The 24,554-nt window shown below is 46.2% G+C and overlaps 1 protein-coding gene across 1 annotated transcript; it reads right to left on the minus strand.

Annotated features, from left to right (window-relative positions):
* Nucleotides 1-890: 890 nt before the first annotated feature.
* On the minus strand, nucleotides 891-24,554 carry LOC144103316 (uncharacterized). The gene is made up of 7 exons (XM_077636069.1): nucleotides 24,499-24,554; nucleotides 16,644-16,703; nucleotides 16,505-16,576; nucleotides 16,149-16,208; nucleotides 13,262-13,321; nucleotides 11,482-11,538; nucleotides 891-983 (listed from the first exon to the last, which is right to left on the minus strand). The coding sequence occupies exons 2-7, from the start codon at nucleotides 16,695-16,697 to the stop codon at nucleotides 891-893; spliced, it is 396 nt and encodes a 131-aa protein (XP_077492195.1). The 5' UTR covers nucleotides 16,698-16,703; nucleotides 24,499-24,554.

Consider the following 24,554-nt stretch of genomic DNA (forward strand, 5'->3'; position numbering starts at 1 on the left):
CGTTACATAGCAAATGTTGACTACCGCGCACATACCGAAGAACTGTTTAAGCGATTCAAAATCATGCCCGTTCATAAGTTATACGAATATTTCTTAGCTACAAGATACAAAAATTCTTTTTCACACAGTTATAACTTCTTGATGGCACTGTCATCTCTCGAATCAAACTCAACACCCTACTCGTTTCGATAACACGAACGTTGGACCATTCCCTTTTGCCGTACAGAACATGGTCTACAGGTGTTGCGTCATGCAGTTGCAAGGTTGCTAAATAAATTAGTATTCGAACGTTTCTCGCTTGAGACATCTAGTACACTAACACTAAGAAATCATTTTTTGTAAGCCGCTGTATTCCCTTTGCGTTAAAGGTGTGACAAGAATGACTTTTTCATCTCTGTTAACAATCTCTGTAATGTTATGTATTCTGTTGCGTTAAAGGTATGACAAGAATGACTTTTGCATCTCTGTTAACACCTATTTATTGCGTATTAATGAGCATGCACCAAAAGTTTATACCGATTGTTCTGAATTTCTTGTATTATATACTGTTATGTAGTGGATTTTGTACTTTTTTAATACTTTTGCCCTTGCTGTACGCTATGTAGGGGGGCGGGGGGGGAGGCTCGGGCTCCCTCAAGCGAAAATCGTTCGCTTTTTGCCTGAGCCTTCCCACATCATAATGATGTAAATAGAATTGACTTGACTTGACAAGTAGACTTACGAGCGCATAGTTCGTGTTACCGTAAACATTGTTGCTAGGCGTCTAAAAGGTTACGTGACATCTCAGGCGTGCACATTTATTTTTTTATTTGGGTACTATCAGAGCCGTTGAGGCGTTACAGATAGGAGTGGTAAGTGATTAATCAAAATCAAATACAAAAGAAGAGATATTACCATAAATGATGAAGAAGCGCAGATTTGAACGATTCTGGTTCTGGGATGCAGACGATGCAGGTGGGCCGGTGGTTCCACTGTGAGCTGATCTTGGCAAGGAAAGAATGAAAGTACCGGTTAGTTCTGCAACTTGAAACACGAACATTTAATCGGTGATCAATACGGGATGATACATTACTTGGAGCAGTGAAAACACTTTGTTTTAACGATTCATTTGTGAAGCATATTTTGTCGAAAGTTAAAAGTCTAGAAAGATGACGCCGCAGTGAAAGGTCCGGAAGGCCTAGAGTTCCCTTCATGAGTGTGACGCTAGACGAACGAGAGTATTCAGACAAGATAAAACGGGCTAAACGATTCTGAACAGGTTCTAAGGCATTATTCAGTGATTTGATATTCGGGTCCCAACGGAATGCTCATATTCTATTTTAGATTCGACGACCGTTTTGTACCGAGGTAGTTTTAATCTAACCGGAACAAGTGAAAAGTTACGGCGAAGGAAACAAAGCATGCGATTAGCATTGTTAGTTATGTGCTCGATATGCGTTTTCCATGAGAGGTCATTGGTAATGTATGCGCCAACATACTAATATGCATAAAAAAAAGCTAAGGGAGAGCCATTTAGAATATATATTTGCGGGTTAGCTTTGTAAGGTAGTCGTGTTACTTTCATTGCTTTATACTTAGATGCATTAAGTTTAATTAGCCAAGTGACCCATCAAGCAGGAATGTTGTTAATGTCAGTTTGAAGAACTAAGGTATCAGATGGGTAGGAAATTTCTCGGTAAGTTACACAGTCGTCAGCGAACAGCCTGATAGATGATGTTATGAGATCAGGAGAATCATTAATATGGATTGATAAAATGAGAGGCCGTAGAACAGATTCTTGAGGAAAGCCCGATATTACTGAAGAAAGATCGGAATTATGGTCATTAACTTTTACATACTGAGCACGACCGGCTAAAAAACACTCAATCCATTTTAATACATTACTATCTATGTTTAGTTTGCTAAGTTTGAAAAGTAGAAGAGGATGAGATACGGTATCGAAGGCTTTAGCAAAGTCAATTAATATACAATCGATAATCCAAGAACGATCCAAAGCTGCAAAAAAGGTCATTTGTAATTGCTATTAAGTATGTTTCACATGAATGATTTCTTCGAAAACCACGTTGATGGGCTGTAAAAAAGAATTGGACTCAAGGTAACTCATGAGGGCAAAATAGATTACATGTTCAAGTAATTTGCATGGAACAGAGGTTAATGATATTGGTCTGTAGTTTATTGGGTTGTGAGCATCACCTGACTTGTCTACTGGAACAACCTTTCCCACTTTCAGTCGTCAGGGAGCGTGCCGGCCTGCAATGATTAAATTTTTCGCACAACATAAGGGAAGAATAAATAATAGTGTTTTTCAACATCTTGTTGCCGATACCATCAGCACCTGCAGAAGATGACATTTTAGCATTATCAATAACTTTATAAATTCCCCCCCCCCAGTCAATGGTGATGGCATCCATCATTTGAGAGTCAAATGTAGGCATGTCAGGAAGAATAAAGGGTGTAGCTCTTAAGAAGCATCGAGAAATTGTACGATTTAATAACGTGCAACATTCGTTGAGTGGGACCAGGGCACCTTGCTTATTTTTAGTATAATATTGCCACAATACCAATCAATCAAATGGCGCCATACTGCAGCCGAACTGTTTTAGATGGGAATTGCCGTGCCTTGCGCACTCTAGGGGCTAGAGGTTTTTATCTTCTTCCTCGCTCGAGCTCCCTGCTCTCTTGCACGCCCAGTACGTGTAATTAAACCTGGTTTGATTGCTTCGACCGTTTATCGGTGACATATGTGGTGGAGCCGCTGGGTAACGGTCCATGTACGCAGACCTCGAGGACACTCTTGACGTCAGTTCCCAACGCGTGGCTGCAACACCAGTCCACAAGGCGAGCCGCGGCCTGCGAGGCCTACAACCAGAGTTCGGCCAACTCGGAAGATCGGCAAGGGTCATGACGCCCGCTACGGCTAGCCAGACAAGTCCGCTTTCCGGGAATGCCCCGCCGTTCGTCCTTTACACACCTCGGTCGCCCCCATCATTCCATGGTGAGAGGTTTGATGGCGTCGAAGACTGGTTGGCCAGCTTTGACCGTGTGGCGGGCTTCAACGAGTGGGACGGCCAGCGCAAATTGTGGAACATGTACTTCGCACTACAGGACTCGGCCAAGACCTGGTATGAGAACCACGAAGCTTCCTTCACTAACTGGGAGATCTTTCGCCGAGAGCTCATAGCCACGTTCAGCACCAGCGAACGAAAGGAGAAGGCCGAAATCGCCTTACAATTGAGGTCGCAGCAGCCAAACGATAGCGTCGCCATGATCATCGAGGACATGCCGCAGCTCCTCAATCGGGCCGACCCTGCTATGCCGGAGGGCAAGAAGGTACGGCACTTAATGCGCGGCGTCAAAGAGCAATTGTTTGCCGGACTGGTACGTGACCCACCAAGAACGGTGGCCGACTTTGCCAAGAAGGCATCAAGCATGGAGCGTCCTCTGCAAGAACGGGGCGCGCACTACGGCCGTCAGGCAAGTGTAGCAGCCGCTCACCACAATACGCCCACGTCGCTACCCACTGAGGAGCTTCGAGAGCTTGTGCGGAGCCTGGTGCGCGAAGAACTCGAGAAACTTCTCTTCGAAGCTCCACAGGCCCGCATCTCAGCCATACCGGACGTGGTCCGAGATGAAGTCCGGCGAGCTGTTCAGTCGCCACCAGCTCCGCAGCCAGCGCTCTATGTGACGACATACAGTCAAGCCCTACAAAGTCGTCCTGGGTCAGAGAGACAAGCCTTTTCCCTCGTCACTCCTGTGCCTTCACCGCGGTACCCAACTGCAGCTGTACCCGTCGTATCGCAGGAGCCCCTGTCCACCATGAGAAAAGCGCGCGTTTGGCGTACGCCAAACAATAGGCCTCTCTGCTACCACTGCGGGGCGCCCTGCCATATCCTCCGCCACTGCCCCTACCGCAGATTGGGCTTAAGGGGGTTTTCACCTGATGCACATCGACCACGCTACGGAGAACAACCGTGGGACATCGAACAGTATCTGTCCGATAGCGTGCAGCCAACGACCTCACGACGACGCCAGTCCCGGTCGCCATCCCCAAGGCGGTTTTCTTGGCCAAGCCGCCCGTTTTTTTCTAGCCAGTTGAGAGGCGCGTCCCCACATCTGGAAAATTGAAGACGGCGTCCCCCGGGGGTGCGGCCGCCGCTATTGGATCAAGTCAAGAGCCTCCACCCGACGATTCGCGGCTACTATCCGACCGACGACGACCTCAAGAACAACGACGTGCTGCGACCGACCAGCGTGTGCCGAAAACTCCAGTAATCGCTGATATTTGTGTTGTGACCGCAGTTGTGGATACAGGCCCTGAGTTTTCTGTAATGAGCGGTCGGTTAGCCATGGCCCTCAGAAAGGTTCTGACCCCTTGGTCTGGACCTCAGATCCGCACCGCCGGCGGCCATGTGGTTCCGCCAATTGGCGTCTGCCCGTCACGAATCCAGACCCGCGGTGCTACTTTCCCTGGTTGCTTTGCTCTGCTGCCCGAGTGCTCGAAAGACCCGATTCTTGGTTTGGATTTCCTTCGGGACTACGGTGCGGCCATCAACCTTCAGGAATTGTTCATTTTCGCTCTCAGCGCAACACGAACGAGACACAAGACGAAGGACTAGCACAAACAGGCGCCTGTTTTTGCTAGTCCTTCGTCTTGTGTCTCGTTCGTGTTGCGCTGAGAGCGAAAATGAACACTTACCAACTCGCCCAAATTTCCGCCTTGCTGAACCTTCAGGAACTTGTCGTGTTATTTTCCACTCAACCCGCTGTTGACGGCGATCCCGAGCCACGCAGGACTAAGTTACACGTCTTTGACGAGCACGTATTAATTACGTCGAGAGCTAGCATGTTTATTACCGCAGATTGCGACATCACTGGAACTCGTGGCATCGCTGAAACCAACATATCGCGGCTCCTTGGTCGGCAAGTCTGTTTTTCTCGCGGAATTGTAGGACTGAAGAATGCCCGAACCGAGCTCTTGGTAACCAATATTGGCTGTAAACCTCAGTGTTTGTTTGGCAAAACAGTTATTGGGTATTTCGAAAAACTCGGCGAATTCGCGGGACAGCACGCTTTGTCCGAAGCCTCGGCATCAGTGAAGGCACCGACCACTTCCATAAAAACTGGCGTGAACCCGAACCTCCCGCCTAGTCAGAAACGCCGCCTCGAAAGCGTCATCCAGTCTTTCTGTGACTGCTTCGCCTCGACGTCTAAGATTAGGAAGACACCGCTCACAAAGCACCGAATTATAGTCGACGCCAACCAGCGGCCGTTATGTCAGCTGCCTTACCGGATCTCTTCAAAGGAGCGTGATACCATGCGCCTCCAAGTTCAAGAAATGCTCCAGGACGACGTGATACAGCCGTCGACGAGCCCTTGGGCGTCGCCTGTTCTTGTAGTTGCAAAGAAAGATGGAACCCTACGGTTCTGCTTTGATTACCGACATTTAAACAAAGTCACAAAAAATATTTTTATCCTCTGCCGCGCATTGATGACTCCCTGGATCGGCTGCGCCACGACAAGTACTTCTTATCGCTAGATTTACGCAGCGACTATTGCAAATCAAGGTGGCCTTTATTACACCGGTCGGTTTGTACGAATTGCGGGTGCTCCCTTTCGGCCGGTGCTCGGCTCCTGCAACCTTCCAGCAAATGATGAATACCGTTCTTGCCGATATGAAATGGCAGTCCTCTCTCGTGTACTTGGACAACGTTGTCATCTTCTGTGATACGGTTTAAGAGCACCTGAGACGCCTGCGCGCTGTGTTCGAAGCTATTCGGTCGGCCGGTCTTTCCCTGAAGCCCGAAAAGTGTCACTTCGCTTTCCAAGAGTTGAAGTGTCTGGGCCATATCGTGAGTCCTAAAGGGGTTAGCCCCGACCACGATAAGACTGCCGCCGTATCTGCTTTTTCTGTGCCCACCGATAGTAAAGCGTGCGCCGCTTTCTGGGTCTCGGCGCCTATTATCGGCGTTTTGTGCAGAACTTATCCCAGATCGCTGAGCCCCTTACCCGTCTCACGGAAGATTCCGAACCGTTTTTCTGGGACTTGGAGCAACAGAAGGTCTTTGAAGACCTCCGAACTCGTCTCCAAAGTACGCCCATTCTTGGACACTTCGACGAGTCGGCTGCCACTGTCCTGCACACAGACGCCACCAACATCGGCCTCGGTGCGGTCCTTGTGCAGTGGCAGGATGGTCTCGAACGCGTAATCGCATACGCGAGCCGCACCTTGTCACAATATGAGGCAAACTATTCCACCACCGAAAAAGAATGCCTGGCCGTTGTGTGGGCATTGTCCAAATTCCGCCCGTACTTATATGGCTGCCCTTTCAGGGTCGTGAGCGACCACCACTCGCTCTGTTGGCTGGCGAACCTCAAAGATCCCTCGGGATGGCTTCCACGCTGGAGACTTCAGGAATTCGATGTCACCATCGTTTATAAGTCCGGTAGGAAGCACAGTGATGCCGACTGCTTGTCTCGTGCTCCTATCGAGGACCCCCGAGCTGACTACGACGACGATTCAGTTTTTCTTGGCGCCATCTCCACGTCCGTTCTGATTCAACACCGAATAGACGACAGTGAGCTACGGCCCCTCATGGAGTATCTGGACGAAGCACTCAGTCTTCCCCAAAGAATCTTCTCACGCGGACTGTCGTCGTTCTGCTTACGCGACGGAATCCTGTATAAGAAAAAATACAGCCCGACAGAAGCTGTTTATCTGCTCGTCGTGCCTACGGCTCTTCGCGACGAAGTCCTGCAGGCGTGCCATGATGACCAATATTCTGGTCACCTGGGTTTTTGTCGAACTTTGGCACGAATACGGCAAAAGTACTACAGGCCTAGGGTTGCTGCAGTTGTGAAGCATTACTTAAGAACTTTCATCGAGTACCAACGTCGCAAGACGCCGCCGACTAAGCCAGCCGGCCTAATGCAGACTATTGATCCGCCTCAGGTCCCTTTCCATCAAGTCGGCATGACCTCAGTCGGCCCATTTCCGGAGTCCTCACTGTTTAACCGCTACGTTGAGGTCGCCACCGACTGCCTCAGCCGATATGTGAAACTAAACCTCTTCCCCGTAGTACCGCTGAAGAAATTGCAAACCTTTTTATCCAAAATATTGTGCTTCTGCACGGTGCGCCCACCATCGTTTTATCTGACAGGGGAACAGCGTTCACCTCGGCCCTTACGCTGGAGGTTATGCGCCTGAGCGGCACCAGTCACCCGCTTTCGGAAGCCCATTAAGGAGTTAGTAGAAACTAGAAACTAGAAGAATTTAGCGTTTCACTGCAGAACAGATATTCGGCTTTGACTGAGGAAGACTATCTGAATGTTCAGACAGTGAATAATAATCTTAAAGCTTTCACTGCGGAGCCCGCCGTTGAAGCAGAAAGTAGGATAGTTCGAGAGCATACTGGCAAGCTATATTAGGAGGCGAAAGATCTGATTAAGATTCGCCAGAGCATGGAGGCGTCTAGCCCTCGATACAAAATAGAACTAGCAGAGCTCTCGAGATTAATACATAAAGGCAGGGTAGCCGCAATAAGGAAGTTTAATATGGTAAGAATCGAGGATGCTCTAAAGAATGGAGGTAGCCTAAATGCGGCGAGGAGGAAACTAGGCATAGGTAAAAAGCAGATGTATGCCTTAGGAGACAAAGAAGGCAGTGTCATTATCAATATGGATAAGAGAGTTAAATTAGCCAAAGAGTTCAACCCAAATCTTTACACTACCCAACGTAATCATAACGTTAATGAGAGAGACATCAGCGAACAGCTGTGCGTCATCCTATAAGTAACGAAAGAGGAAGTAAAGTAAGCCTTAAGAGCAATGCAAAAGGGAAGGCAGCTTGTGAGGATCAGGAACAGCCGATCTGTTGAAGGATGCAGAGGAGATTGTGCTAGAAAAACTAGCCATTCCGTATACGCAATGTCTTACAACCTCGACCGTACCAGAAGCTTCCAGGACGCTATTAGTATCTTAATTCATAAGAAAGGAGACGCCATAGACTTAGCCGCCGCGGTGGCTGAGTGGTTATGGCGCTTGGCTGCTGGCCCGAAAGACGCGGGTTCGATCCCAGCCGCGGCGGTCGAATTTCCATGGAGGCGAAATTCTAGAGGCCCGTGTACTGTGCGATGTCAGTGCACGTTAAAGACCCCCAGGTGGTCGAAATTTCCGGAGCCCTTCACTATGGCGCCCCTCATAGCCTGAGTCGCTTTGGGACGTTAAACCCTCATAAACCATATCAAACCAGCCATAGACTCTTAAAATTAGAGACCGATCAGTGCACTGTCTGTTGCCTACAAGGAATTGCTGATAGAATTGCTAAGGGGATTGCTAATAGAGTCACAGAAACCTCAAACTTCACTCAAGCAAATGATGTGGCATGCTTTTTAAATAAAAAATATTCCATAACAGATCATAGCCAAACTATCAATCCGGTGAAAGAGAAATGCGCAGAATATAACCAACCCGATATATAGCATTTATTGATTACGAGAAAGTATTTGACTCAGTTGAATTCTCGGCAGTCATGCATGCATTGCGGAATCAGGATGTAGAAGAGCTTTATGTGAAAATACTGCAAGATATTTATAGCAGCTGCAGGGCTGCAATAGTTCTCCATAAAGTCAGCAGTAAAATTCCAATAAGGAAGGGCGCCAGGCAGGGATACACGATCTCGCCAATTCTATTTAGCACCTGTTTCCAGCAGCTATTCCAATGTCTGAATTGGGAACAGTTGGGGATAATAGTTAATGAAGAATACCTAAAAAATCGGCGACGCGCTGATGACATTGCCTTGCTGAGTCACTCAGCAGATGAATTGCAAAGCATTATCAATGAGTTGGAGCGGCAGAGCAGTATGGTGATCTAACAATTAACATGCGGAAAGCGAAAATAACGTTCAGCAGTCTAGCCAGGGGGCGGCAGTTCACAACTGGTGGGCCTTCATATTTATCACCCTCAGGTCTTTACATTCGGTGTTCCAGGCTCTTTATTCTTCTGATTGCGTAGATGTGCCTCGTGAACGCTGGCGTCGCTTCACGTAAAAATCTTTCCAAACATTATAGTTTATTATGCAGTAGAATGGCTTTATTTTCTCGCATCTCTGATGTTTTTAGTGGTGGCCATTGAAAGTTCTTATTGCGAGCGTGTCACGTGATAATTCATTTCGGACAGGAACTTCGCTTGCGTTGCGTTTGAGAGCATTCCACAAACTCATAAGCGGGCGGTAGAAAGTTATGTGGGCGGTTATGTGATCGAATTAGATTAAAATTTGCGGGGAAAGGGTGGTTGCGGTTTGCATAGGAAAGGCTTACTTGGAGAGATATGGTAGAGCCTTTTCCCCCCAGTGGGCATACTCAGGCTGATAATGATAGTGATGCAGTCGAATAAATTTCTTGTTTTTCAGAGGATTCTAGAAGCATCAAAGGGGTCCGTCTTGTTTTGCTAGCTTTCTGGGATTGTTGATTCTCGGAAAAAAATTGAACGCCACTCGAAGGTTACTTTGAAAAACTTCAGAAATAATTTTCTTCTTAAAGACGCAAACGATTTCATCGCTGTTTTCTCACATTTCATAAAAACTCAGGCTACAAGGCCTACTTCTCTCCTCGAATCAATACATTTTTCGCTAAGCAAGGTGACAGCTTTGTCAAAGTTTTTTAACATGGGTTGACTATTCTTTTAAAAGATCGATCTGCTGGCTGTGTGCACAAAAAAAAAACCTCTTTCGTGTTAGATTTTTGCGTCCTTAGTGCTGCCATTTCATTTCTGAGCATTCATCCACTAACCGTAGCTCCATCTGTAATTCCTGCGTGCTCGCAATGTCCGTGTCTCTGTTAAGGCCAGGATTCACATGGAACTACATCCAGCAGTCACTGGCATACTAGGTGCACATCACTATGGTTGCAGATGCCCTCTGGGCCAACGTAGAGCCAGGACACCACGAAAACCGCTTTCAAATGTACAACTGTGTGCATCATCCCGGGTGCTCTCAAAGGTGCGTGGTCGACTCGCAAACCGACCACAGCCGGGGACTCTTCTCGTATTAGGAAACCACGGAGCCCCCTATGTCAGTGCAGAATATTTCACTTCTGGGAAAAAGTGAAAAATATTTATGACAAACAGTCCGCTTTATTTTCAGCATCACTGTCTGGAACTCGCTGACCGCAGTTATCAAATCATTCCGCACCGAAGCACAATTTAGTAGAAACTTGAAAAACAATGTACTGTTTAATTGCCTTCAGGTAGGATGCCAATGAAACCTGTTATTATTCGATACGACTTCTATTGCGTGAGTGCTTGTACTATGTTCTCTCTTAGTGTTTGTAAAATGTGTTCTTAAAATTTAGCATGCTTAAACTGTTAGTTATTATTAATATTTTCAATTGCACCTGTTTTTAGCTATGTAGTTGCTAGTATGTATATCTGCAATATGTTTATTTTACTTCATGTAAGCATTTAATAACAGGAGGTCCTCCTGACAGTTTTCAATTTAGGACCTCCTTTTGTAATCACTAGTCTATGTACCTCTTAACTGTGCTTCTTTTTCAGTAAAAACCATAAGAAAACGTTAATTTCCAGGCTACAGTGCTCACCAGATGTTTATAGATATCAAATCTGCCTGACAGTTTTTTAGAGAGATTTTTTTCGCCTGCTATGGTAGTACGTACAGCCCCGCTGTAGTAATTATTTGTAATATGTGGTGGAGGCTTTTCTTTTCGGAGGCATCGCGGCCCTTTTCTGCGCTCACATGCTTCACTATCTCTTTACATTCCAGGCGGAAATCCCTGAATTACATGTATTATGTAAATAAGGCTGCTTTGATCAGCCAAGTACGCTAATACTATTTTGAGAAGTCAGCCGAGCAATATCCCTCAGAATAAAAGTTCTGAGTTCCAGTAAGCATGCGTTAAGATTGCGGTAGAAGCACACTTAAAGTGTCGCGGTAAAAAAGAAAATGCCACCATTATATTTAGCGATATGGTCAACGGGACACCTTGTGATTAACCGTTGTGAAATAATAACATTGTGAAATTATTGCGAAATAATAACTGTTTTTGTAGATTGGAACGAAAATATTCTGAAGTTTAAGCAGCTACAAGCTACTTACTGCATATGGATTATTGCAACATATGAAGTCTTCGAGCAGACACTGAGGTCACCAATATGCGCGTTGAACTCTCTAAATTCAAAAACTCGCCTTTATCACGTGGCCACTCTGCGCATCCGCGCCTCTCCTCCTTTGTCCTCTTTAAACAAAATACCGGCTTGCACCAATCAGCGACGCGAGAAGACGAAAGATCACGAGGGCTGCAAGCGCACGCCTGCGACTTGTAATGTGCAGTTAAAATCACTTGTAAGAGGACCGCACCTCTGCCGCTCACGTGAGTTTGTTTTCAGTGAGTTCTCTTAGAGATAACGATTATTGCTGCCAGCAGTAGAGGGCAGCGCAAGTATTCGAAAAGGCTAAGTCGGCTACTTTACCTGCCTAAGGTCGCGGACCCATTCCAGCATGGCGAATTTGGATTCCGCGATTCGTTCCTGCATGAAAGATATTCAAGATTAAATTTCTTACCTGCTCCCTGAATGGTTGCCCAGAGCCGCGTAAATGCAAAGACCTATGCAGCGCATTTGCAAGAGATTGCGAAAAGCACGCAGTGACGAATCTCGGGGCTCAAAGCGTCTATCGCAGCTTTAAAAACTACGGGGACACTTTGTAGGCCTAAAGTGTGCGTGGCGAAAGCCTTCCTGATTACTGTGTCACCTCGACTTCCTGTTGCTATACACAACTGTGCACGCGCCACGCCACAGCTGCCACTGGGGCGAGCGGCGCGACTGACGTCACCGTTGCTATGTGCACATGCGCATGCGCCACCTGCTGCTGGGGGTGCGAGGAGGAAGCGCGCCGGTGAGAGGAAGGGTGACAGCTGGCACTGCGCCAAGATGAGCCGGAAGGACACCGTCACCGCTAATATGAGCGCTTAAATGCTTTCCGCCTTAAGCCTGGAAAAACGCCCACCGGTACAGCGCGCCCTCTGCTGTACAGCAGTAGCACAGTCTACGTCGAAACGGCCGTTATGCTTTAGCTGACATTTTCGATTTTGGAGTTGCCGTTCCTGATCTAGACACCAAAGAGAAATTCAATGTAAGGCTTGTTAAAAGAGCGAAAAGCCGTGCCTCAAGTTGAGAACTGAGATCAGAGCGCTTAATTTATTCTCTTATGTTGCATCAAAGCATTTTATGGCGTGGCTATGCGTCCTTGCCTAGGCATAGGCGTTCAAGTGTACAATCCGAAAACTGATTTTTCCTTGATACCACAAATGCTTTCGTTTTAGAGTGGTGAAAGAAAAAAAAAGTACTACTAACGAGATATTGTCACGACCTAAGGAGAGCTAGGCAAGTAGGCGTAGGGGAGAACCCAAGAATGTGTTCGGTCTTTTTAATCCCTCAGCCAGCTGTAGCGCGAGTGCCCCTCTCGAACCAACCGGCGCTTCGTCGACCTTTTGACTAAGCGCGGAAGCCGCGTGGTGCGGGGCGCGTGGCGATATTATGTGGCTCCAAGCTCGAATCCGAGCTCCTAAAGAAGGCGTGTTGCCCTATGGGAAAATGAATGTGGGGTGAAATTTCTAGTGCGGAAAAAAGATTTATGTGATGTATTAAAATCTGGCTGAGCAGCTTAGTTCAAAACAATTATACGCATGACAGCAAGAACTTGCCATACAAGTCAATATTCTAAGAAGGAAGCACAAATATTTCGAATGTTGGTGATAGAACTTAAAGAATAATCTGAGCAGTAGAGTTAATGGCCACTTGAAATATAGTCAGGGGCTCACAGTTTGCCCCGAAAAGTGATGTTAATTAAACAAGGCGATATTTATCCGGCTTAACAAAATACAACGCTCTCGCACTTTAACCTCAAACATGTTTTCTTCCATTTATTTCTTCTGCCTTTTTCACGAATTTTAGGACCTGTGCATCTTTGACTAAATTGTCCATATTTGTGCTTCGTGCTGTTCGCCTTGCCACAAATGGTATAAAGGGTTGGCACAATGTAATAGGAACAACGTATTCCTTTTTTATTTAATATACCGAACAGCAAGAAAATGCGGACCACAAAAGAAATTGAAGTTCAGGAGTTACGTATGACTCCAGCTTCCTGACCTTTTTCTGTCCAATTAAGCTGCAGATTTAAAGCAAGAAATAAAAATGCAGAAATTAACATAAATCGATGTTCAAAGATGGCGAAAATTGTTTGCGTTCTTACCTGCATCTCACTCAGTGCTGAAAAAAATTGTTTGTTCATATTATCCAGCTCTTTATCAACCTGCGAAATACATGAACACAATAATGTTTTTGCTGATAATTGAAAAAGCACATATAGTAATTTTATCACGCTTCCATTGAGGACACACTATAAAGCTCCTTTCTTGCTTGAAGGTTTTTCCGAACACTTCCAAGCAATACATGATTGATTGCCTGACGAAATAACCTAAGTATCTTCCAGTTTCTTTATACTAATTTAATTAGGAAGGCACTGGATGGATCCTGAACTGCAACAAAGACATAGCAGTGTTTTCTGTCCCTGGAACCTACAATGCACGCCCAAGCCTTTGTTGCACCCTTTTTGACGCTTTCGATATTAGATGTGGCGTTCTTAGTATCGGTGCCAGTCTCATAACTCGAGGCGAGGCACGTCAGGAAGGCCGTTGCACGCGCGTCTAGAGCAAGGGAGTCACAGGAGCGTGGCTAAGCTATTCCTCTCATATCACTTCCACCCATCCATTGAACTTCTACAGTCTATATTTCGCATGCTTCCGTGTGGGCTTCACCTCAAATCAAAGCTCGTAGATTTTAAAGCAGTCTTAAAGTATTCATTAATTCGCAGCAAAGTGCCAATATTGAGACTCAATCGCAAAATTAAGAAAATGCAGGCGTACAGGGTTTACTTAATTTTTTATCACCCCCGTTCACGCCTTTCTTAATTCCTTCTTTCACGGCATGGCCCAGGTGTCCAGCCACTGCGTTGCTGCGCTTTTCACCCCTTGTTTTTCATCGCCATATAACTACTTTTAATATTCTACGCAGACAGCGCGCTCTGTATATACGGCAGCGTCACCACGCTCGGGCATCGAGAATGCTCTCAAATAATCGTGACAGCCTGCCGCGCCTCATTTTCAATGATAATATTAAAAGGATTTGCTGTAAAATTGTTTACCGGGAACATCTGGAAAACAGTAAAAAATGTTCAATGTAGCACCGAGAACACTGACTAGATGAAAGCTTGAAGAAGTCCTCCGGAGCATTTCTAAAATTCCCGACACAATTTACATTTCAATTGCATTCTCCGTACATTCAGTAAGCCAAAAATGTGACAAACATTAACCTGAGAAGCGTATGCCCTAACCAGAGCAGTAGACCGCACTGCGTGAGCAGTTGTCTCAACAAAAGACTGCAATATTTGGCTGGAGTTCATGCCTTTAATAACTGAAAACACATGATGGGTATCTTTGTCGTGTACTTCCTTTATTAGTTTCTATCCACTCTTCCAAGAACACAGACTAGTAATATTACCAGTCTATTTCCTTGTCTGTTTGTCAGTATGTTTCCTGTTTCCGTCGCATATGCGACGTGTAGCTAAAGAAAACTAGACCAGATGAAACCTTGCCACATGCATGGTTAGTTGAATCGAATCTTCCGGACGAAGTCCGATGTGAACAGTTTAAAAACGCAATCTGAAAGCAGATCGGATAAGCCTAGACAAGAAGTAGCCTCGAGAACATTGTGTATGGTAATACTTAGCAGCTCGTTAATCTCAAGTTTCTGCTGAAATTGAAGTAAAAATCCAATGAGTTCTCAGGACTTCTGTGGGAGATGCACTGTAAAAAAAATCATGTCACCTGCGCTAGTTTTATCATTTCAAAAGCGATTTCCCGAGGCAACATAGTTTGTAAAGTGGATGTGCGACCTTGAGCGCCTGGCCACGGACACGCTGAACAAAACGTCCCACAGGATTGTAAAATTGCTCACAACAATCGCCGATTGGGCATCCGATTGATAGCGCACAACGTGCAAATTGACGACTGATCGTGCGATAAATTTTTCACCGCCAACTGCGCATGCGCAAAGTATGCTCCAGAGTGGCCCCCATGAACCTCACTAAGGCGCACAAAGAAGCTCATGTACAATTTGGGCTCACCTGAGTGAACGCCTAACATCTAATCCTATTGCTGAAAAGGTGATCACACCTAAGGAGACGACGATTTTTCAGCACTACCAAGAGACGAAACGACGGTTAACGCACTGGGAAACTCCATCGTCCACAACCACAAAAATAGCGAAAATGCGCCACTCAAAAGCACAGGTAATACTTTTTGTTGCTTTTAAATGAATAGCGTTATAGTGTTTGAATTGATAAAACCAGGCCAAAAAATCAATCAGCCGAAGAACGTTGAGATTTCTGTCAAATTCATAGGGCCAGTGAGGAGGAAATGGCCTGAATTGTGGAAGATCAGAATGGCAATTTTAAGACAATAAGAGAAACACAGTGTTGAAGCACCCAACTTACACACAAAATTTAGCTCAGGGTGCCTTTTAGCTTTCTCCAAAGGTAGAAATGGCGTTAACAGGAAGTCATTGCAGCGCAGTAGATGATATCAAGGAAAAAACGACGGCAATGCTGGAGAAGTTGGCATGCGAGTGGTCAAGGACTGTAACCAAGAGCGGATAAGTCGAATGCAGCGGCGCGTAGACAACCGAGGCGAGTATCTTGAAGGTTAGAGCTGTTAGGTTGTAAAGTCTGAGTCATAATGAGCAGTTTTTATGCAAGTCTTGTTATTTATTGACCAATGTGTGTATTTTTAAACAAAAACAATGCGTAATTTCAATTGGGGCTGGCGAAATAACAATAGAGATCAAATAATGATATGAAGTAGGTATATTGCGATTACAAGCTATTTTGAAATTTAGGTAAATAGTTTCACTAAAGCACGAACTTCGAATATCAGGGTGACGTAAAAACGCGCACACTAGCCAGAACCTCCACTGGTTTATCCGAGAGAAATCAACTAAAATTTTCGCCAGGAAGCAAGAACGGCAAGGATAGGAAATATGTTTGACAACGAAACATAACCACCATTCTTGACGTCACTCACCCGATTGTCACTGAGTTCCTTCAAGAACTGCTCACTCATATTTTTCAGCGTTTCGTCAACCTGCGAAATAGAAGGACACCCAGAGGTTTCTTTTCTATTTGTTTTACGCAGAAAAGATCGTACAGAGTTATTTCATTGAACTGCAAACAACACTACTCCCACCATTCAAAGAATATTTGCATGATTAACTGACCAATTCCTTAAATATTACGAATAATGATTGACCACTGGGATTAGCAGCTTATTGCGATTCGTCTACTTCGGACTGAGTGGAGGGTGATGTCATACATTTGGCTTCAATCTATTTAAACGTGATTTTCACGCGGGTGAAAAAGATAAATTTAGATAGCGCATACCACGTTCAAGCGGTGTCTTGCTTCTTCCTTGATGAAAAACAGGGATTCTTGAAGATATCGGTACATTTGTTGCTGAAAAAAATTAATGCTCGGCTGTTGATATAAGGGGTGCAAAACAGCAGGCACTATTATGTCGTACCTCCATTTTTAAGATTAACTGCTCTGCCTTTTTATGGTGGCTTTCGCACTGCATTTGGGCCTGAAAATTAGAGTGTAGGAAATAAGTTAGAGCATCACTTCTTCTTCCAAATATTAGTGAATATTATGATCATATTTTTAGAACCTCTCTTAAGTATGCACACAACAAAGAAATGTGCATGAATGTACAACTGCTTCATGCGATGCCTAGGAAAAAAAAACCCATTTTCTATATACAACGCCACTACACACGATGTTGTAGGGAAGCCCATTATTAATATTGTAAAGAAGAAGACGCATATTCATGCCAAAGGAGAGATGACCCTACGCTTCAGCGGCATTGCCATCGCCGCGTGTGTCTGTGCTCGACTTGACTGACTATGCTCTGTTTTCGGCGCTGCTGCCGTCGTCCCAGCTCCTTTAAATAAATCCTTGTCTTACATTTGGTGGAGCTGCCGGGTTCAGCCCTGGAACTTCGCAGCCGTACTGTCCTGAAACCAGCGATGCCTTATGACATCCAATCAAACCATGCAAGTGGGCCCTGCTGTTGTCTTTGCCGTTTCCCGTCGCCAACGGGAGCCCGCCATCTTCTGCGGCACTGATGAGCATGATGTAGAAGACTGTCTCACACCTTACGAACGGGTGAGCCTCTACATCGAATGGGATGATGGGAGCAAAGTCCTTATTTTTTATCTTACCACCATTGCTCAGTCTCAAGTCTTTGATCGTCCGGCAGTCAGGAATCTCTGTGCTGAACAACGCTAGCGCGAAACGTTGCAGCAAGTAGGCGAAATCCGACAACCGCCCTATTTGCTGCACTTGCGGCTTGCCTGGTCATTCGTAAGAAAGGAGACGCCAAGGACATGAAAATTGCAGTCCCATCAGCTTACAGCCCTTTCACTGCAAGGTATTTACTAAGATAACCGTTTATAGAGTCAGGGAAACCTTAGACTTCATTGAACCAAATAAACAGGCAGGCTTTCCTAAAGTACACTGTCAATGGGATGATAGAGAAATACGCAGAATGTGAACAACCCATATATGTAGCCTTTATTCGTTAGGAGAAAGCTTTCAACTCCGTGGACATCTCAGCAGTCATGCAGGCATAGCGAATCAGCGTGAAGAGCTTTATGTCAAAATGCTGGAAGATATATTTGGGAGCTAAGTAGCTAGTATAGTGCTCTATAAATTCAGCAATAAAATTCCAATATGGAAGGGTGTCAGGCAAGGGGACAGGATCTCGCCAATGCTATTCACTGCTTTTTACAGGAGGGTTTCCGAGGCCTGACATGGAAACAGTTGTGGATAGGTGTTAATGGAGAATACCTAAATATCCCGCGATTCACTGATGACATTGCCTTGCTGAGGGACTGAGGAGGTGAACTGCAAATCATTATCAATGAGTTCAAAAACAGGCAGAATGCTGGATGTAAAAATTAACGTGCAGAAAACCAAATTAATGTTCAACAGTCTAGCAAGGGTTCAGCAGTTCACAATTGGCAGCGAGATGCTGGAAGTGGTAAAGAAATATGCCTACTCAGGGCAGGTAGTGAGAGCCAATCCAGATTCTGAGAGGGTAATAACTACAATGATAATAATGACGTGAGGCGCATAAAGGATGTTCTATTAGATCATAAATGACAGTTTAGAAATATCCCTCAATGGAAATGTGCACAGCTGTGTATTAGCGGTACTCGCGCACAGGGAGAGAATCCTGGATGCTAACGAAAATGATTAAGCTTAAGTTAAAGACAACGCCGCAAGCCATGAAAAGGAAAAATGATAGGTGTACTGTTAAAAGACCATAAAAGACTGGAAGCGGGCAGAGTGGATGAGGGAACAAACGCGGGTTAATAACATCCTAGTGAAAATCAAGTAGAAGAAATGGGCTTGAGCAGGGCATGTATTGCGAAGGCAAGATTACCGCTGCTCCTTAACGGTAACGGAGTGGATTCGAAAAGAAGGCAAGCGTAGCAGGAGCCTGTAGATGGTTAGGTGGGCGGAAGATATTAAGGTGTGTGCAACTATACATTGATAATTTTTCTGAAAAATAAAGCCAGCTATTAGTATCGTTCGTGTTTGTGGTGTCTTCCTCTCGTGGTCGTCTCTTTGCGATACTTTTTATTCAAGATATTAAGAAGTTTCCAGGCTTAGGTTGGGCGGAGCTGGCAAGGGAGCGGGTTAATTGGAGAGACATGAGTGAGGCCTTTGCCCTGCAATGGACGTAGTCAGGCTGGTGCTGTTGCTGATGATGACGAAGATGATGTTCATCACCTCCTGAAGCTCCCGCGTACTGGCATTTCCGGGCACGCTGAGCCACCTTCGAGTCGTTCCTTTTCCAGGACCGTTCGAACCTATATATATGCCGTTCATCTTCGCCGAGACGCCGCTCAAACTCACCTATGCGACGTGCCACAAACACTACTCAGGAGGAAACTAGCTGCCGCCGTTCCTGGGGCAAGAACTGCGCCCCATCGAACTTTCAAAGGCCTCGATAATCACCTACTAATCTCATTTAAATATTTGTGGAGGGTGTTACTGTTACGGCGCTTGTGGACACCGGCGCTGCTATTTCTGCAATGGACTACAAACTTTCAACTCGTTAAGGAAGGACAAGACGCCAATTCCAGAACTACCGCTGCGCACGGCCAGCGCTCAGCACATGAAGCCATCGGGCGCGTGTAGCGCTCGGGTTGAGATTCAGGACTGCTTCTACACGATAGAGTTTGTCGTGCTGCCTTCCTGTTCCCCTGCCGTTATTCTGGGCTGGGATTTTCTTTCGAACCATGAAGCTATTATCGACTGTGCTCGAGCTAAAGTCGGGTTCTCTGCTCAGCCCAATACTTTGCCCTCCGCTACTCCTTCCGTTTCTTGTGTTAAATTCCTCACCGCCGACGACACCGACCTTCCTCCAAGTTGTTCCGTCGTGCTTAACCTCTCTTGCGACCCTTTTTGTGACAACACCGTACTCTTCAAGCCGGCCCCTACTTTTCTGGACCACAAGTGACTTCTGTTGCCCTATGCCGTACTGCCTGTATCCGCTGGCCTCTCCGTACTACTCGTCTCAAATCCATTTTCCTCCCCTACCGCTTTGCGCCTTGCTGAATGTTTCCGCAGTGGCTAACTGATCGAGTCACTGGTTCTCCGCGAGGAGAATGGCAATGCGCCGCATTTCACCGCGTCCGCACTCGGCCCCCCTTCTTGAGCACCCGATCTTTGCTCAACCGAAATAATTCTTCGCTCCATTGACACCGATTTTCTTCCGCCCCAACGGACGCAGCTCCTCGCCTTTGTTCATGAGTTTCGTTCTGCCTTCGACTCTTACCACTGGGCCAAACTTAAACAGTCACACATTGCGTCGACACTGGTGCACACGTGTCGCTGCGCCAGCGCCCCTATCGTGCGTCTGCCACCAAACGTGAGACTGTCGAAGAGCAAGTTAACCAAATGCTTAATAACAGTGTCATTCAGCCCTCAAGCAGCCATTGGACGTCGCCTGTGGTGTTTGTGAAAACTAAAGACGGCTCCGTACACTTCTCTATGAATTACCGCCGCCTTAATAAGAACACGGGTTAGAAGGTCTATCCCGTACCACGCATTGACGACGCTCTGGACTGCTTGCAGAGGGCCGAACTCTATCGATTCCTCGATCCACGTTCAGGTACTGGCAAGCCCCCATGGAAGAAGCCGATCGCTCCAAAACAGAGTTTGTGACCCCTGATGGCTCGTATGAATTTGCCTTGAAGCCTTTCGGCCTTTGTACTGCTCCTGGGACTTTTGAACGGATGATGGAGACCATTCTCTATAGACTTGGGTGGAAGTTGGGCATCTGCTACCTCGACGACAATGTAATCTTTTCCCTAGAGTTTGAAACCCATCTCACCCACCTGAAGCACGTCTTGACCTGCCTCTCTGAAGCCGGACTGCTGCTCAACTTAAAAAAAAAATTCGGTTTGCTGCATGTCAACTGACCATTTTTGGCCACGTCGTCTCCAATGAAGGCGTTTCTCCCGACCCTGCCAAACTTCGCGCTGGGGCTGTCTTCCCCAAACCTACATCTATCAAAGATCTACGGAGCATCCTAGGTCTGTGCTCGTACTTTCGCTGATTTGTTCGCAACTTTGCTTCCTTTGCTGCGTCTTTAACACAACTTCTGTCCGGAAGTTTTGAATTATCGCTATGTTCCCCAGCGTGCCAAGTCGCCTACAACACCTTGCGCCGCCCATACGGCGTCATTTCTGCCCAACCGCTCCTACTGCCGTTCACACGGATTTCAGTGGTGTTCGCCTCGGCGCCGCGCTCACCTAGCGCATATCTGGGTTCGATGACTACGTCGTTTCCTATGCCAGCCTCACACTCAGAAAAACTGAATTCAATTACTCAGTACCTGACAACGAGTGTTTGGCGATTGTATGAGCTCTTGCCAAATTCCGCCTTTACCCCTATAGCTTCCCTTTCGACGTTGTGACGGAGCACCATACGCTTTGTTGGCTTTCTTCCTTGAAAGACCCATCCGACCGTCTGGGCAGATGGGCTCTTCGTCTAGAGGAATATGATATTCGCGTCGTCTATCCGCCCGGCCGCAAGCATCAAGACGCGGATGCTCTTTCCTGCTGTACAATTCCCGCCGAGATTGCCAGCCTATCCGGCTCTGACGCTTCACTGCCGTCGCTACCCTTCTCTGACATACCTTCCATGGAACGTACCGACCCCTGGATTGCTTCTCTGCTCACTTTTCTCTCCAACACAACGGCTGCTTCTCCATCAACTACAATTCGTCGCCCTTGCTTCCCACTTGGCGATTCGTTGATCATCTGCTCTACCGCCGCAACGACAGCTGTGATGGCCGCAAATGGTTGCTCGTTATACCTCGCCACTTGCGCACGCAGATATGCACCTATTTTTACGTCAAACCAATAATCCGGTAACGCAGGCGTTTTTCAAGACCGACACCCGAATACGTCTGCACTACTACTTGGGCGGCATGTGCACCTTCGTCCTAATACACCTGCGCTCCTGCCTAGTCTTCCAGCGCCTCATCCCTTCATCGCTTTGCTGGGAATTTGCAGCCTCTCCTTTGTCCATCACGTCCTTCCGAACTCATCGGCATTGATTTCTACGGCCCGCTTCCCTAGACTGCGGCCGGCAGCCGTGGGGCTATCGTTGCGGTTGACCATCTGATGCAGTATGCCGGAACCGCTGCGCTTCCGGCTGCCACCGCGACAGACGTCGCCTCGTTTCTTTTGCAACGCTTTGTCCTTCTTCATGGTGAACCTCGTCAACTACGTTGTCACGGTGGCCGAGTATTCTTGTCCGATGTTGTCAAAGCCCTGTTCACCCAATGCAACATCATTCACCGAACCACCTCCGCCTGTCATCTGCAGACCAGTGGCCTCACGAAGTGATTCCACCGCACCATAAAGGACATGCTCTCTATGTACGTCGCCTTTAATCACTCTAATTGGGATCTCGTTCTTCGTTATGTGACTTACGGATAAAATAGCGCTACGATGTCCACTACGGGCTGCTCTCGTTTCTTTCTTCTTTATGGCCGTCATCCGTCTGCTACCATAGATACAATGCTAACTTACAACTCTGACGTCTCCGAATACGTTCCAGTTTCTAAAGCCACGCATCATGTCGAAGACTGTCGCCAAATAGCCCGATCACTTACGGCTGACACACAGTATCGCCAGAAATTCCGCCACGACAACGCTCACCCCACACCGCAATTTTCTACTGGCACCTTTGCGTGGCTCTAGATACTGTCAGGTACCCCCGGCCTCGCCTCAAAATTTCTTGCCCGATATGACGGCCCTTACCGCGTCTTGGAGCAGACATCTCCTATCGTGGAACGTAGTGGAACCTCTCACGTCGTCTCTCAATCTGCGCCGTCGCTCCCTCTAGGCAGTTCGTGTCCAGCTCCTGAAGCCCTACTACGATCCCACCATTTAATCATCATCGTAAGATTAGGATGGTGCCTCTTTTCCCCGGGGGCGATTGTAAAGAAAAAGATGCACTCATTCAGCCTGTGAACTGGGCATGATGATAAGCTTTTGAGTTTTTTTTTTGTTTTTTTTTGTTTCCCTATGGTTGTGTTCTTGGTATTTAAGTTACCTTTAACGCGAATAAAAATCTAGCTGCGTGTCAGCGCTTGTGGTGTCCATTCTTCGTTGTGTCCCGCAGTTTTATTGCGCTGCTCAAATGTGAAAGAGATGCACATTCATGTGAAAGACGAAGATGACTCTGCCCTCTAGCGCCATTGCCATCGCCACGTTTTTTTCTGTGCTCGACATGGCTGTGCTCTGACTTTTTTCGCCGCTGCTGCTGTCGTTGCAGTTCCTTTAAATAAACCTCCGTCTTACAATATGTAAAAATAGCCGCATGTTGAAGAACCCTAGGTACATTTAACGCCTCCGGTGTCCTGAGTCGCTTTTGGACATTAAACCCCATAAATTTTAAACCATACTAAAACGCGAACATGCCTTCTGGGGCATAGTAATAGTGCTGAGACGCAAAACTGATACTCCTAACAGTCACATAGGAGGACGGACGTTTCAGTGTCAGCTGGGCATCTTCTTCAGGGTTGGCTGGGTGGAAGCACGGGACGCACTTTTTTTAACCACCGCCACTAGATGCTCCTTCGTGTCAGTCGCTGCGGTCATAATTAGATAGCAAGAGTGCCGCCGTCTGAGTCATCATTTGGAGCTCTGATAATAGGCCACCGCTGGTTGGCGGTGGCTAGAATTCGCGCCCTGGCGAAGGTCGTGCACATATACTGACTAGAGGAGCTTGGGAGCGATTTGATTCCAGACAGTGTTTATTGCATGCCAGGATTATATAAACTGTTGCTTAAATGAAGTGGGCACAGTTTCATCAACCCTGGGATGCTCAATGTCCCGATATAATGGTCCATTTGCAAATAAAAAAAATTCTTGATTAAAGAATTGGGACAAGAGATCAATAATGATCTCTGAAAAAAATCAACACAGGAGTCTAATTTAGTAGAATGAATGAATACGCTGTTTATTTAGAAAGGGAGGCTCAAGGCCGTTCGTTGGGGAAGCGGGTTACGCAAGAGAGAAAACTAAAATAACTGCTACAAGAAGAATAGAATCTACATATTATTACCGTGTACAGTGCTATTGGTGCAGCAGATCTGCGTTAATTAGAGATAGGTGACAGAATCTACACCCTGCGTTGTGGAACTAACCTAGTGAAAGATAACAATAATTACAAAAATACAAGGCTTGAGATAATGCTTCCTTCCTTTGCTGTCATTATGCGTATTGTGATTCTGCAATATTAGTGCGCCAAATCCACAATAGCTGTTTTTATTTCATTTTCTTTCGCTGCCGTTTTTAATGTGCGCTCTAGCATCTGTGCTGATCCAAATATATTGCTAAGAATAAAGATTACGGTTACTGTGACAGCTCTATCTAGTTTTTGACAAGGAGCCTTCATCTTTGCGATGTGACTGTTAAGCCCTCGGCTACCGGAGGCACACAAGGCTATAGAACCATTATCCGCACAAATGAGACAAGAGTAGCAATGCTCCTCAAGGCGCAGCATTTACAACTGTTGCTCTCACTTGAAATTTAACATTGTTCAAAAACAATACAGTCAATTTTAAAGCTGGATTAAAACAAACTTTTTTATAGTTCAGAGGAGACAGTTTTATTTTATTCTTTTTAAAACTCTCATCTGCAGCTCCTCGAGCGACAGCAGTGTGTAGCTGCAACGAATGAGAACAATAATTTAAAGCCATTACACCAAAAACGTTTTATAAATCTAACCCACACTTGCAAAAGGTATTCAGCGCGTCAGTTCGGTTATTGCTCGTTTATTTTACTTACCAACTGATCCTGTATCCCCCGAACTTCTTGAGCAAGTCGTAGTGTTTCTTCCTTGA

Source organism: Amblyomma americanum, chromosome 9 (assembly GCF_052857255.1).
Source record: "Amblyomma americanum isolate KBUSLIRL-KWMA chromosome 9, ASM5285725v1, whole genome shotgun sequence".
Taxonomy (NCBI): domain Eukaryota; kingdom Metazoa; phylum Arthropoda; class Arachnida; order Ixodida; family Ixodidae; genus Amblyomma; species Amblyomma americanum.

Coding starts and splice junctions, on each gene's coding strand:
- LOC144103316 (XM_077636069.1), bottom strand. CDS start 16,697: ATGCAGTGCGAAAGCCACCATAAAAAGGCAGAGCAGTTAATCTTAAAA. Junction 16,209..16,504: donor CAAGACACCGCTTGAACGTG/GTATGCGCTATC, acceptor TCTATTTCGCAG/GTTGACGAAACGCTGAAAAA. Junction 13,322..16,148: donor AGGAACTCAGTGACAATCGG/GTGAGTGACGTC, acceptor TGTATTTCGCAG/GTTGATAAAGAGCTGGATAA.